Consider the following 15521-nt stretch of genomic DNA (forward strand, 5'->3'; position numbering starts at 1 on the left):
GCTTAGGCAACATAAAGTTGAAATTGCTTACCTGGCTATCACAAATATTCTCATACTCTTCTACTAGTTCAAAAACTGTAGTCGAAGCATGCTTCAGAAAAGTGTGCAAGAAGTCAGAATACATACTCATTGTTGCTAAAAATATATCAAAAAGAAAAGAAAATGTTTGTGCTGAGAGTCAAGTGTCCAGGCAATTTGATTTAATAACAAAGTTTTATTGAAACAATTGATTACCTATACTAGTATTAAGTAACTGGCTTTATTTTCCTCTCTTCCTGACTCTGTTAAGAAAATCTGGGGTCAAATTTCAAAAACATGATTTATGCTCTATTTCAACCTTTACAAATCAGAAATATTTAAAATATTTGAAAAAACTACACAAGCATACTGAAATATCATGTCTTCACATAAGATAGCTAAATTTAGCTGTTCTCAGAAAAAATGACAACATGAAAATTCTAAATTGTACCAAGGTTCATGATAAAATGGCACTTTGAAAAGATTTTAGATAATAAGTATGTAAACGGAAAAATATTCATTAAATTCATTAAAACATAAACAGCAAAAACAGTTACATGCTACCAAAGAAAATGACTGTTAATTTAGACCATCAGGTTGGTGAAAAGGCAGCATGATAGAGACCACAAATCCCTGGTGTGAGGTCAGAAGGCAAAAGATTATAACCATGGCTCTGCTACTAGATGGCTGTGTGATCTCAGCTTCTTCAACTACAAAATGAGACCTAAATGATCTCCAAAATCTCTTCCTGCTCTAGGTTCTAAGATTCTAAATTAACTTATATAACCTATCTGGCAATCACAAATATTCTCATATTCTTCAACAAGTTCAAAAAAGACAAGAAAGTCACTACTAGGACAACCCTTCATGCAAAGAAGATACTTGTAAAAATATACTATAGAACATAAATAGGGAAACTGAGTTCCTTTCAAAATTAATAGAAATTAGTTTCTAAAATAGGGGAGCAAGTTGGCACAATTGATAAAGTTAGAATGACTTGGTTTCTTTAGTTCAAATGTGGCCTCAGGTACTTATTAAGTGTGACCCTGAGCAAGTCATGTCACTGTTTCCCTCAGTTTCCTCTCCTGTAAAACATACCAAAGAAGAAAATGGCAAACCATGCCAATATCTTTACCCAAAAAACACCAAGATGTTTTATTATTTTAAAATAAAACATTTTTATTGATTTAATATCACTTATATTTTCCACTGTATTACTTTTCTCTCTCTCTCTCTCCCCCCAGCCCCCACATCTACAAAAGAAATAGGGGAAATATGTCTTCTTTGGCCTAATTCAGAATCATTATAATTCTGAATTTTTTTACTGTTCTGTTGTGCTGTTCATTTCATTCACACTGCTGTAGCCATTATAAAAACTGTTTTCTTGGTTTTGCTAACTTCTCCTTGTATCAGAGAAGTCCTGCTTCTCTGTATTCATCACACTCATTTCTTACATTACAATATTATAATAATTCATATACCACAATCTGTTTAACTATTCCCTAATTCATGGGCATCTACTCTATTTCCACTTCTTTGCTGACAAAAAGTACTGTTATAAATATTTTTGTGTATATGAGGCCTTTTGGTAACTGAGCCTTGGGGTATATATACTCTGCAATGAAATCTCAAGATCAAAAAATATGAACAGCTAAATCACTCTCCACATGCTTTCTAAATTGGTTGCAGCAACTCATTGCTCTACTAACAATGCACTGATATCTTTGAAATTTGTTAAACTACGAGCAAACCTCAGTTATTTCAATTTATATTCTTCTGCTCATATTTCTTTAATAATAGCTTTTTATTTTTCAAAATACATGCAAAGATAGTTTTCAACATTCACCACTGCAAAACCTTGTGTTCCAAATTTTTCTCCCTCCCTCCCTCCCTTCTCCTTCCTAAGACAGCAAGTAATCCAATATAGGTTAAATATGTTTATATCTTCTGATTTATTCTACAAGAAACTAATTTTCTAAAAAATTGAATACAAATGATTTTTAAATTTACATCAAAAGACAAATCTACTAAGAAAAAGAGGAAGAAATAGGTATTTCAGATGAAACAGAAAGGTAATGCCTGAATTAAGCTTGCATAAAGCAAAATTCTTCATCCTTCTCACTTTATCTTTCTTGAGTACTTTTCTACTTCCTCAGAGTATATTTGGAACTGTAATAGTAGCAATTCCAAAGTATTGACTACAATGATAATGACAGTAAAAAAAGGATGGTATAAAAATTTTTGCAAACCTATTTCCATGTTCCTTTTGTTTCCTGTCCTCCCATTTAATGCCTCTAGGCTGACTTTAATTCAGTGGATCTCTTTTTTTTCTATTACTTTATTTTCCTCTCTACTGCTGCTTGCTGTTCTATGAGTGTTTTATCCTCTTCCTCTACATGAAAACCTAGAGCAGATTTCCAAAAGAAGAAGGATTTGTTGTAAGTCTTGGAGCTTTCTAGGAAGTCCTGTCAGTAGGTGACATTGGATGATTGCTTCAAATCCCTGTAGCACTGAAGAATCTCCTAAGAGCTGTATCACTCAAAGGTTATGTGGTTTAAATAGTCACAGAAGGTAAGCAAAATGATACACAAAACCTGTTAGCCAGACATGGATATATGTAATAAGATGGAATTAGTCCATGAAACATGTTGCATATGGTACAAGTAATTGCTCAGGATGTGCTGGACAGGAAGCAAGGAGAGAGAAACTGACTGACAGACTTTGTGCTCCATGGGCATCCATACAATGTTAAAAGATCTGCAGCAAATATCCAATATGTTGAGTGAACTCTATAGAGAACCTTAAGAAAACATAAATACTATGATAGTTGAACTTGATGGACAGATTTGAATGGTTCATCATCTAAATTTTTGGAAGATTTATCAAAATATAAAGCTTGTATAAAGCTCCATCAAGGCAGAAAACAGGAATAAGATCCATGACCAAAACTCTTGCTAGCTTCATCAACAAAATTACCATGAAGTTTTATTTATGTCTTTTCACACCCACTTCTGCCTTAAGCTCCAAGAAAGCACAGGAATGCTGCTTCAGTTAACTCAGTATTTTCCTTGATACTTGGTATATTGCTCTACACAAAGTAGGTGCTTAAAAAAAGTTTGCTAAAGAACTAAAGCGACATTAGTTACTCCTAAGAACTAAATCAACATCATCACAAATGAAAGTCAAAGCCATTTTACCAGCTTCTCCAGGATCATCCTCACGTAGCATAACAGCACTTAAAGTCACATCTTCCATATTAGAAGGATCTATGTTTGTGAAGAGCGCCGAGCGCTGTGGAGAGAATGCTGCTGTCCAGTTACTCTCATCTAGATTAGTTACCTTTTAAAAAATGAGAAAATGATTTAAGATAATAAGCTAAATAACTAGAGAATTACAAATTGAGTCCTACAAATTATTTATAATGAATTTTGAGATTTTATTTCCCACTTTGACAACTTTTATTTGATGCAGTATTGGAAACACAAATTAGAAAAGACAGGGAAGAAAAATTAGATGGATAAATGTTGAAAATGAATTTGCTGATGCCGTGTTAGTATATCTTTGTCTACCCAAAAATAGTAAGATTGGAGATTAATTCACAAAAATTATTTATATACTTATTTTCCAACAAGAGATAAAAGTTTTAATAAAAATTTATAAAATCATCAAATATTTTATAATGAACCTAGTTAGATATTCACATGATCTGTGCCTGTGCAGCTATAAAATTATAATGACTGAAATAAAGGAAGGCTTCAAGAAATAAAAGGATATTCAAAGAGGAATTTTTTTTTTGTTAAAAGATACTAAGAAATAATAAAATTAGAAAAGAGAATCTGTCATTTCTCAAAAAAAAAAAAAAAAAAAAAACAACCAACTGATCTGAAGAACAGACTGAGGAGAGAAAATATAGAATTGTCAGATTACCTAAAAGTTATAATAAAAAAGAAAAATCCAAATACAACATTACAAGAAATTATTAAGGAAAACTGCCCTGAAGTTCTAAGTTCTAGAAAAAGAGGGTAAAGTAGAACAGAAAACATTTTACAATTTACCATTTGAAGAGATCCCAGGAGGAAAACGTATAGAAATTTCATAGGTGAGTTTCAAAACTCCTAGCTTAAGGAGAAAATATTGCAAAGCAAGAAAAATCCAATTTAAATACTGTGAAAACACAGTATTTCACAATATTGAGTAGTTTCTACCCTAAAAGACTATAGGTCTTGAAACACATTTCAAAGAGGAAGGGTTGTATCCAAGAATAAATTATCCAGCATCCTGAATGAAAGGGAAAAAAGGAAATCTTGTATGTTTGTAACAAAAAGACCAGAACTCAATGGAAAATTCAATTAAAAGATCCAGAAGAAATAACGAAAAAGTTAAAGAATAATTAAAAGGCATTCACTGCAATAAGAATGCAATAAAACTGTTTCTTTATTACATATATGAAAAGTTATTAGTCATCATTACGAAAGTAGTTTGAAAGAAAGGCTCAGGCTGGGTTGTGCATGATGAAGTGATCCTAAAAAGCAAAACTAGGTGCAAAAAAAATAAAGGGGAACATTATATTAAGAAAGAAAAAATGCAGAAGGGGATGGAGGGTTAGTCATTCTGGAACCTTAACTCTCATCTGGGTTGAAGAAGAAAGTCTCCTGAAGATATAGAGAGATGAGAAAACTAGGATTAAGAGGGAGTTATAGAGGGATGTGTGGATTGAAGTTGGGAGGCTGGATTCTGGACAGCAATTTGGAACTAGGCCCAAAAGGCTACCAAACTATGCATACCCTTTGATCCAGCAATGTCTCTACTGGGCTTATATCTCAAAGATCTTAAAGGAAGGAAAGGGACCCACATGTGCAAAAATATTTGTGGCAGCCCTCTTTGTAGTGACCAGAAACTGGAAACTGAGTGGATGCCCATCAGTTGGAGAATGGCTGAATAATTTATGGTATATTAATGTTATGGAATATTATTGTTCTATAAGAAAAGATCAGCAGGATGATTTCAGAGAGGCCTGGAGAGACTTATATGAATTGATGGTAAGTTAAGGGAGTAGAACCAAGAGAACATAGTACAAAGCAACAGCAAGATTATGTGATGATCAACTGTGATAGACAAGGCTCTTTTCAACAACAAGGTGATTCAAGCCAATTCCAAAAGACTAATAATGGAGAGAACTAAATGCATTAGAAGAATTGCATATGTTTAACCTATATTAAATTACTTGCTATGTGGGGGAGAGGAGATGGTGAAAACATAACATTTTTAATTTTTTAAAAAATTTTGATAATAGCTTTTTATTTTCAAAATAAATGCAAAGATAGTTTTCAAGTTTTCAACATTCACTCTTGCGAAACCTTGAGTTTAAATTTTTCCCCCTCCCTTTTCCCACTCCCCCCCCTACACAGCAAGTAATCTAGGTTAAACATGTTCAATTTCTCTAAAAATATTTCCACATTTATCATGCTGCATAAGAAAAAAATCAGATTAAAAAGGGAGAAAAAAAAGCAAACAGTAACAACAAAAAAGATGAAAATACTATGTTGTGATGCATGCTCAGACCCGACAGTCCTCTCTCTGGGTGCAGATCAGGGCTCTACGTCACAAGACTGTTGGAATTAACCTGAATCATCTCATTGTTGAAGACAGCCACATCCATCAAAATTGATTATTGTATAATCTTGTTGTTGTGTATAATGATCTCCTGGTTCTGTTCATTTTACTTAGCATTAGTTCATGTAAGGTTTTCTAGACTTTTCTAAAATCAGCCTGCCCATTATTTCTTATAAAATAATAATATCCCATAACATTCATATACCATAACTTATTCAACCATTATTATTTAGTTTTGAGTAACAGGCACAAGCAATTTTTAAAATTCCACATTCAACATTACAGTAAGATTCAAAATAATAGTGATTAGCTCCATCAGACTTTCTAAAAATTTATCATCTGAACAATGTCATAAATCTATTTTAAATCAATGAAATAATACATACTTCAAATTATATGAAATACAAAAATGCTAATGATATTTACACATACTCTAGTCTGTTGATAATCAGTTTATCTTGTCTGGAAAGGCTCATCAAAAATTAGCTATAAGAAGCTAAGTCTAGATGGCAAGCTGTGAAACTAACTGAATCACTATTAGTCTATTAATAGAGGTTAGGGTTTACAGTGGTCTAAGAATAAAATCATTTTTCTATTTTTAAAAATAGATGTCTGATGGAAGTACAAAAAGCATAATGGAACCATAAAAATGTTTTTGCCATTTATGAATGATCATTAAGTAACAGGTATATGCCATAAATGAGGTAGAATCTGACAGGTTTTGCTAAAATAGAAAAATTTCAGAAATGCTACAAGATTATTCAGAAGACAGAAAATGACAATAATGGCTGACATTTATATAGTATTTAAGATTTACAAGTCACTCCACATATTATTTCCTTTAATTTGCAAAAAATACTTTGCTCTGCAAGTATTACTATCTCCATTTTCCTGACTAGGAAATTGGGGCTCGGAGTGGGCAAATAAGGGACTTGCTAAGGCTAGCCAGTATCAGAGGAAGGATTTACACTCAAGTCTTTCCTGAATCCAAGTCAAGAACTCTTGGCATTTTGTTGTTTTTAGAACATATTCAGATATTAGATTAAAAAAAAACACACACACAAATATATTTGTTCTGAAGTTTTATGGTCAACATAATTTTTCATAAGCTTAAAAATAATAAAACCATCCTTTAGGAAATGCAAAAGGCTCTGCCAGTTGGATTTATTATAAAAAGCCTTTATCTTTTTCACAAATAATGAGCCAGAAATAGAGACAGCCTCTGATCTTTTACTTGAGAACCATTTGTGTACAACATAGTTTAGTTCCTCTTCATCTATGGACAGAGAATAAAGGTGTTCAGTAATTGTATTGGATTTAGAACTATTAAAAAAATCTTAGCAACTGTCCTTTACCAGTTGGAATGTAATAGGATATTGATCTATACTGTCAAAATTTTCTTATTTTATCTTTCTCTTTTCTTTGTAATGAAATTTTATTGTTATCTTTTGTTTTGTACATTGAGACTGAGCTGTTCTTTGTAATTTTGCAATACCTATTTCTAATTGTTTTGTGTTGATAATGTTTCCATTTATACTGTTGTGTTGATTGTGTGTATTTTTTTTGACTCTCCTTACTTCACTTTCTATCACTTCCTGTAAATCTTTCCATCCTTCTCTGTATTCATATTTGTCATTTCTTACAACATAGTAATCTTATATTTCATTAATATCCAATAATTTGTTTAGTTGTTTCCCAATCTATGGTTATCTACTTTGTTTCTGATTCTTTACTATCACAAAATATGCTCCTCTAAAAATACTAGTAATTAGAGGCAGCTAGGTGGTGCAATGGATAGAGCACCAGCCTGAAGTCAAGATGACCTGAGTTCAAATTTGGCCTCAGACACCTAATGCTTCCTAACTGTGGGACCCTGGGCAAGTCACTTAACCCCAATTACTCCAGCCAAAAATTGTGTGTGTGTGTGTGTGTATAAAGGTATTTATGAGACTCTTTTTGGTTCAGTATTCTTACATATTTATCAAAGCATTAAAAAAAATTAACAAAAATGTCTCATAAGTTTTCTTTTTTTTTTTCTTTAATTACGTGAAACTTAAAACTCACAGATAAAGATGTAATTGTTAACCAATTCTAGCTTTTCACATACCGCAGATAGATTTCCCAAGAAGGCTGGCGAATGTGCAATCCGTGGAGACTTTATTCCTGTTGCAAGAATAGCAGAAACATCTGGCTGCCTTAATAAACTTCGACTCGATGAAGGATCTGACAAGAAAAGTGTGGTAAAAGAATTTAAGGTTTCTGTTCATTTAAGTTTTTTGTGGTTAGAACATCCAATTTGATTTTTTCCCTCAACTATTTGAGGACTGAGAAAATTAAGAGGAATCCTTTATGGTCTTCTTATTGATCCTATTTACAATTAATTGATTTTGAACTATATCTGCTTAAGTCAAGGTTCTTTGTCTATGCTTTTAATTCAGAATTCAGCTGGCCTGTAGTGAAATAATTTTAGAGATCCAGCTCTTCTGCTCATCACTGATCTATCCTTACCTCAAAGAATTTTTGCTAATCTTGGGAAATTAAAGGGAATTGGGCCTGATTATTTTTATTCCACCAACTATCCTTCAAGAATATCTGGTTTATTGTTCAAATGCCTGCATTCAATGAGAACTTCTTAGTCTAACAAGACAAGAGGGGGAGAATTGTTGATAAATCCCCATTATTAAACTTCCAATCAATCATGTTGTTTTCTGTATCCCAGCTTTGTAGTCAATCGTATTTTCCTCAATCCCATGATACATACATGTAGTCAATCATGGTTTCTTCAATCCCATGATACATACATGTAGTCAATCATGTTTTCCTCAATCCCATGATACATACAATCTACATTGTTGTATTCTCCTCAAACCTATAAGAGGGAAACTGTTCTTTGCTCAGAGTATTTGCCACATAGGAAAGCTACTGACCCACTTATCGATAGGTAGCATGCCCTGTTACCTTGCTTGAAGATCTGCCTCAGTTTACCCTTTAAAAAAAATCTCAATCACAAGAGGACCAAGCAGATTTATCTGCCTAACGGCCAAAGGATTTTCTACATTAATTAAGCTACCAAGAGGCTTACTAAAAATTGAGAAGTATTTTAATTATAGAAAAAAAAAAAAGTAAAATTGATAGAAAAGCTAATATGATCTTTCTTTGTACCTATGATTAAAAATTTTTTAAAGCAACAATCTTACAGGTTTGGCGAAATGAAGTAGGAGTTCGAGGAATTATTTGGCTTCTTGGTGTGGTGTTAGCCAAAGTATCTTCTTGGGGAGTCAAGACTGGTAGGCAAGTTAGTTAAGAAAAGCTATTCATTTGGATGGAAGATGTCTTTCAAATTACAATTAAGCATGTTTATACAATATGTATTTAATAAAAGGACAAGAAATTCTTCTATATCAAGAACTAAACAAGAACAAATACTTGAAGCACCTACTGAATACAGAGTATTATCCTAGATACTGAGTGAGCCAAAGTAAAATAAAAGTATATTTACTGAAGACAGAAAGAAGTGTAGATAATCATAATATACAACAGAATATAACATGGCATCCTACAATTGAATGTATCAGGAGAAAGGTAATGACAGCAAGGTTATCAGGAAGGCATTCATGGAGATGACTTGTAGCTGGTGTCTGGAAAAAAGGACAATTCAAGAAATACAGTGGGAAAGAGAGGATCTTTCATGCACAAGAATAGGTAAGGAGGCATAAAAGTATAATTTATAATTTGAGTTGAGGAGGCAGGGAGCAGTTCAGTTTAGGCAAAGCACAGATCATAGAATGGATCTCTTTACTTTTTAAATATAGAAACTGAGGCGCAGAAGGGTTAAATCACTAAAAAGTAATAATAGATATGACTGGGAAAATATTTTGTCAGTATTGTAGGGAGTTTAGAAAGTCAAGCAAAGAAATGTAAATTTTATTCAACAGATACCCACAGAAATGTTATGAGTACTCAAGTAACATGATGGTCCTAGAAATGATAATTTTGGCAGTGGTACAAAGGAAGAAATGGTAGGAGGAAAGAGCAGCAACAGAAAGACATGTATGGATCCAAAAGTTGCAAATGTCATAATTAAAGAAACTAGAACTGAATCAAAGGGGGAATATTAAGATAGCTATTTCCCAAAAAAGGGAGAGCCTCCTCTTACATTGCACTCAGGAACAAGTGGACTTGTTCACACCATCTAGATTAACAGAAGTGAAGTGTGACCCAACACAAGTTCTTAATTGAGAAACTGAGGTTGAAGATAGGAGCAAGCAGAAGAAAAAAAAAAGAATATTTTGAACCACAAGAAACCAAAAGGATTAACCTAAAAGAATAATTTCTTTTTTTTTTTTGGGGGGGGGGGAGAATTTAATCATTTTATTAAGGTCAACAGGTTATTAAACTAAAAGAGATGGTCATTTGGCCATTGAAAAGAAACATTCCACAAGTCCAGATAGAATCCCAGAGGGGAAAAAAAAAAAATTCAGGTCACAATGACTAAGTGAGTGCCTAGAAGAAATAAAATAAGAGATAAAACAGAAAAGCTACATAGGAAAAAATGCCAAGGAAAGTTAATACCTTACCAAGAACTGAACGTCCTGAAAATGAGAATGGACCAAATAGAAAGCAACCATTAAATTAGATAAGAAATATTAAAATAAAATCAAAACATTGGGAAAAAACAAATCAAAACTAAAATATTAGAAACTGACTGGAAAAAAGAAAAGCTCAAAAAGATAATATAAGAATCAATGGACTACCTGAAAATCATAAAAATCATTAAAAAAAAGTAAAAAAAAAAAAAAAAAAAAAAAAGATACTCTATATTTCAAGAAATCATAAATGAAAATTGCTCAGATCTCTCAGAACTAGAAAAGTGAAAACAAACAAAACAAAACAAACAAACAAACAAAAAAATCCACCAGTCCCCTCCTGAAAAAAACTTTTTGTCCAGAAAAAAAACTCTTAAAGAATGTTAGAGCTCAGGTCCACAACTTCCAAATTAAAGTCAGATAATAAGTTTAGACATGCTGTGTTTGAGATTTTGGTGGAACATCTAGTAGAACTGTCCTGAAGGCCTGTGGTGCAACAGAGAAGTCAGAGGTTAAAGTTGGCGGTACAGATGTGAGAATCTTCTACATCAGGCCTTTTTAAACTGCTGTGTGTCATAGACTCCTGTAGTAGCCTTATGAAGCCTTTCTCAGGATTTTTTTTTTAAACAAAGCTTTTTATTTTCAAAACATGCATAAGCAAGATAACTGTATAAATATGTATATATTGCATTTAGCATATATGTTAACATAATTAACATGTAGAGGAAGGAGTGGAGAGAAGGAGGGAAAAAGTTGGAACACAAGTTTTTATAAGGGTCAATGTTGAAAAATTACCCTTGCATAGGTTTTGTCAATAATGCTATAATAACAAAACAAAACAAAAACATATGCATAGATAATTTTCAACATTTACCCTTACAAAACCTTGTGTTCTAAATTTCTTCCTCTCCCTCCTCCACCCCCTCCCCTAGACAGCAAGTAATCCAATATATGCAATTCTTCTATATATATTCCCACAAATATGCTACACATGAAAAATCAGATCAAAAAGGAAAAAAATGAGAAAAAAAAAACAAAATGCTATGTTGTGATCCATACTCAGTCCCCCACAACCCTCTCTCTTGAGTGCAGATGACTCGCTCTCCAACATAAGACCACTGGAAGTGGCCTGAATCATCTCATTGTAGAACAGAGTCATGTCCATCAGAATTGATCATCACATAATTTTGTTGCTATGTACAATGTTCTTTTATTTCTGCTCACTTCACTTAGCATTGGTTCATGTAAGTTTCTCCAAGTCTCTCTGTATTCATCCTGCTGGTCATTTCTTACAGAATAATAATATTCCATCACATTCATATACCATAGCTTGTTCAGCCATTCTCCACCTGATGGGCATCTACTCAGTTCCCAGTTCCTTGCCATTACAAAAAGGGCATTTTTTGCATATATGGGCCCTTTTCCCTTTTTTATGATCTCTTTGGGATACAGGCCCCATTAGAGAGACTGCTGGATCAAAGGATATGCAGTTTGATAGACCTTTGGGCATAGTTCCAAAATGCTCTCTAGAATGTGGGATCATTTTACAACTCCTCCAACAATGCATTAATGTCCCAGTTTTCCCACATTTCCTCCAACATTTATCATTTTTCCCTGTCATCTTAGCCAATCTAAGAGGGGTGAGGTGATATTTCAGAGTTTGTTTTAATTTACATTTATCTAAATACTGATTTAGAGCATTTTTATATGTAACTATAGATGGCTCTAATTTAGTCATCTGAAAATTATTCATATCCTTTGACCATTTATCAATTGAGGAATGAATTACATACATTGTTATAAATTTTTTCCCCCCCTGAGGCTGGGGCTAAGTGACTTGCTATCACACAGCTAGGAAGTGTTAAGTGTCTGAGACCAGATTTGAACTCTAGTCCTCCTGAATTCAAGGCTGGTGCTCTATCCACTGTACCACCTAGCTGCCCCCCATTGTTATAAATTTGACACAGTTCTTTATATAATTTAAAAATGAGACCTTTATCAGAAACATTGGCTGTCAAGATTTTTCACAGCTTTGTATTTTCCTTTTAATCTTGTTTCTCTTGGGTTTGGTTTTTTTTTTTTTTTTTTTTTTTTTTTTTTTTTTTTTTTTTTTTTTTTTTTTTGTGTGTGTGTGCAAAATCTTTTTAATTTAATGTAATCAAAGTTGTCCATTTTGCCTTTCATAATGTTCTCTAGTTCTTCTGTGATCATCCATTCCTCCGGTCTCCAAAAATCTGATAAATTATCCCTTGTTCTTGTAATTTGTTTACAATCATCCTGTATACCCAGATCATATATCCATTTTGACCTTATTTTGGTATGGGAAGTGATATAGGTCTATATCAAGTTTCTGACATATTATTTTCCAGTTTTTACAGCAATTTTGGTCAAATACTGAATTCTTATTCCAGCAGCTGGAGTTTGATCAAATACTAGATTGCTATAGGTCTAGATTATTATGCTGTACATATCTAATCTATAAGTAATGAAGAAATCAAGAAATGCTTTGAGAAAAATTATAGCCCTGAGTGCAAATGCAAACTGTTATTTTTGTTATAACATTTAAAACTGAAAGGATACTAGACACTCTCTTGTGTGCACTTTGTCTTCGAGCTGTCCGTGTCACTTCCACATCTCGGACAGCAGGAGAAGACATCTCCCCAAACCCATTCCTGAAACAGTATAATTAAGAGAATTGTGAATATTAAGGCAATACAGTACTCATCAAGTTTTGTTTCAGTGGAGTATTCAAATTAGAGCAATCTTCTTTTTCACTGACCAAGGAATGTGAACTTATTTTCCAATCTATAATATTCAAAGGGAACTCAACTTGGAAAGCCAATTCAAAATTTCTGTCCATGGAAACGTCTTTGACAACTTTAATACTTGCAGATCTCCATGTCACATGAACTGAACAAATGTTTGTAGAAGACCTACTGCATAAAAGACGACTTACATCAGATAATTCAGCATTTAGCATCTTATAGTCTATGGCACAGTTTGGCACTGATACCCATGGAATCTCAAATCACTTTCAAGGTTCTAGCACTAAGTCCTAGAAAAAGTCTTTCCTGATTTATCCATAAAACACCAATGATCTCTCCAAAATTACTTCATTATCTCCATCTCACTCCACAGGAACCTTGGATTCTATTCATAGGATCCTAGACTCTAATCAATCTTTCTTTTGCTCATCTTGCAGGAGCCCAAGTTTCTATGACACCACCCAGATATCTCCATACCATGTCTATTTCCCCATGGAACTTAGCACACAGAAGGTCTATCAATGTAAAGACAGACATAACAACTGGGAGATGTATGCTGAATCGCCAAAAGAATAGAAAACTAAAAGAGTGAAAGAAAACATTTACTTGTTTTTTAACTCCTTGAACAGAAACATTGTTGGGCAATTGGGTCTGCAAGTCACTACACACATAGCTACTGAAGACCCACTTCTTGCCCCCAAAGTCCTTGGCACATCAAAATGATCAACACCAGAAAGTTATGTGATGTTAATAGTAGAAATGACATTAAATGCTGTACCCTAAGGAGCCAGGGACTTTCCCAATCAATTTGCAACTGAAACCTTCCTTATAGATTGTCTAAATGCTTAATAAATACTTCATTCACTCACTGATTAAGATGACAATTGCAGCTGTGCTTTGGGAATACCAGTTGTTGAACAGTTGAGACCTTACCCATTTCTACTGCAACTTTCCTCAACAGGTCTTCTCTAATCCTTCTATAGGATAACAGCAATAATGATCATCTATGAATGACTTAGCTATTCACAGCAATGCAATGATACAAGACAATTCCAAGACTCAAGATAGAAAATGCTATCTATCTCCAGAGAAAGAACTGATGAAAGAATTATACTGCAAACTGAAGCATACTATTTTTCACTTTCTTAATTTAATCATGGTTTTTAGAGGAAGATTGGAATAGGGGAATCTGTTTTCTTTCACAACATGACCAAAATGGAAATGTTTTGCATAACTGTACATGTAACACATCAAATTGCTTACTCTCAGAGAGGTCACCATTTGATACAGATATATAGATATACCAGCAAAACCATACTCTGCATACTTCTACTTATCAGTTCTTTCTTTGGAAGTGGATAGCTTCTTCTTTCCTAGATCCTTTGCAGCTGATTTGATTAAGAATAACTTGGTCCTCGACAGTTGTTCTCAGAACAATATTATTGTTACAATGTACAATGTTGTCGTGGTTTTGCTCACATCACTCTTCATTATTTCATCGTCTTTCCATATTTTTCTAAAGTCAATGAAATTATCATTTATTTTTGTCAGAATAGTATTCCCAACTGATGAGCATCCCTTCAATTTCCAGTTCTTGCCACCAGAAAGAGCTACTATGAATATTTTTAAAAGTATGGTTCTTTTCCTTTTTCCCTAAAGACTGTGAAACAAATCTAAGGATGCTATTGCTAGGTCAAAGGGCATGCACAATTTTATAACTCTTTGGGCATTTTAATTCAAAACTTCTCTCCCAAATTGTTGAATCAACAGTTCACACTTCCATCAGGTTCCATTTTTTTTTTTTACATCCCTTGCAACATTTGTCATTTTTCCTCTTCTATTATTTCAGCCAATCTGACAAGTGTGAGATATCGCAAAGAAGCACGCAATTTTCACTTTTTTTGTGTTTTTTTCCTCGAGTCTTTAATTTGCATTCTTTAATCAGTAATGATTTGAAGCACTTTTTTACATGTGACTATAACATAGCTTTTGATTTCTTCAAAAATTCCCTTCGTCATTTTCAATTTAGGGAATGCCTCATTCTTGTAAATTTCATAAAATTATATATTTGAAAGGACACTTTTATCTGAGAAACTGTCTAAAACTTCCCCTCCCCCCATTTTGTTTTCCTTCTAATCTTGCCACGTGGGGTTTATTTGTACAGTAGAGCTTAAAGTCAGAAACGCCCGGGCCTCAGTTTCCATCTCTGTAAAATGAGCGTGCAGGACCAGAGCTCTAAGAACCTTTGGCCCCGGGGTGCCCGGATTCTACGTGACCCCTCCCCCGAGATGTCACGACCCAGGCGGTGAAGATCCCGCTTCCCGCCTCCCCCCGATCCCCAAACGCCCGCACTCACGTATTGTCCATGGTGCCTGCGGATCCCTCGCCGCTACGGATCAGGCTGGATGTTTCAGGATGCTCCAGCCGCGTTCCAAGCCTCCCGCCTTCCGGAAGTGTATACTCCAACCTGGAACTGCTTCGCAGCCACAACCGGAAGCCTGAAAAACCGGGAAGTTCAACGAGTGGAATGAATGCGCAC

At 33.9% G+C, this 15521-nt stretch overlaps 1 protein-coding gene across 1 annotated transcript in view; it reads right to left on the reverse strand.

Moving 5' to 3' along the window:
- Positions 1–15484, reverse strand: part of NUP107 (nucleoporin 107) — a 52548-nt gene extending 37064 nt beyond the window's left edge. Inside the window, exons 1-6 of the mRNA XM_074269689.1 lie at positions 15339–15484; positions 12798–12889; positions 8829–8915; positions 7739–7854; positions 3216–3357; positions 32–135 (exon numbers count right to left, since the gene is read on the reverse strand). Coding sequence (XP_074125790.1) covers positions 32–135; positions 3216–3357; positions 7739–7854; positions 8829–8915; positions 12798–12889; positions 15339–15349 — 552 coding nt within the window. The 5' untranslated portion in view covers positions 15350–15484. The remainder of the gene's footprint in view (positions 1–31; positions 136–3215; positions 3358–7738; positions 7855–8828; positions 8916–12797; positions 12890–15338) is intronic.
- Positions 15485–15521: the final 37 nt, after the last annotated feature.

The sequence above is a fragment of the Sminthopsis crassicaudata genome, chromosome 5, assembly GCF_048593235.1.
Source record: "Sminthopsis crassicaudata isolate SCR6 chromosome 5, ASM4859323v1, whole genome shotgun sequence".
Classification (NCBI taxonomy): domain Eukaryota; kingdom Metazoa; phylum Chordata; class Mammalia; order Dasyuromorphia; family Dasyuridae; genus Sminthopsis; species Sminthopsis crassicaudata.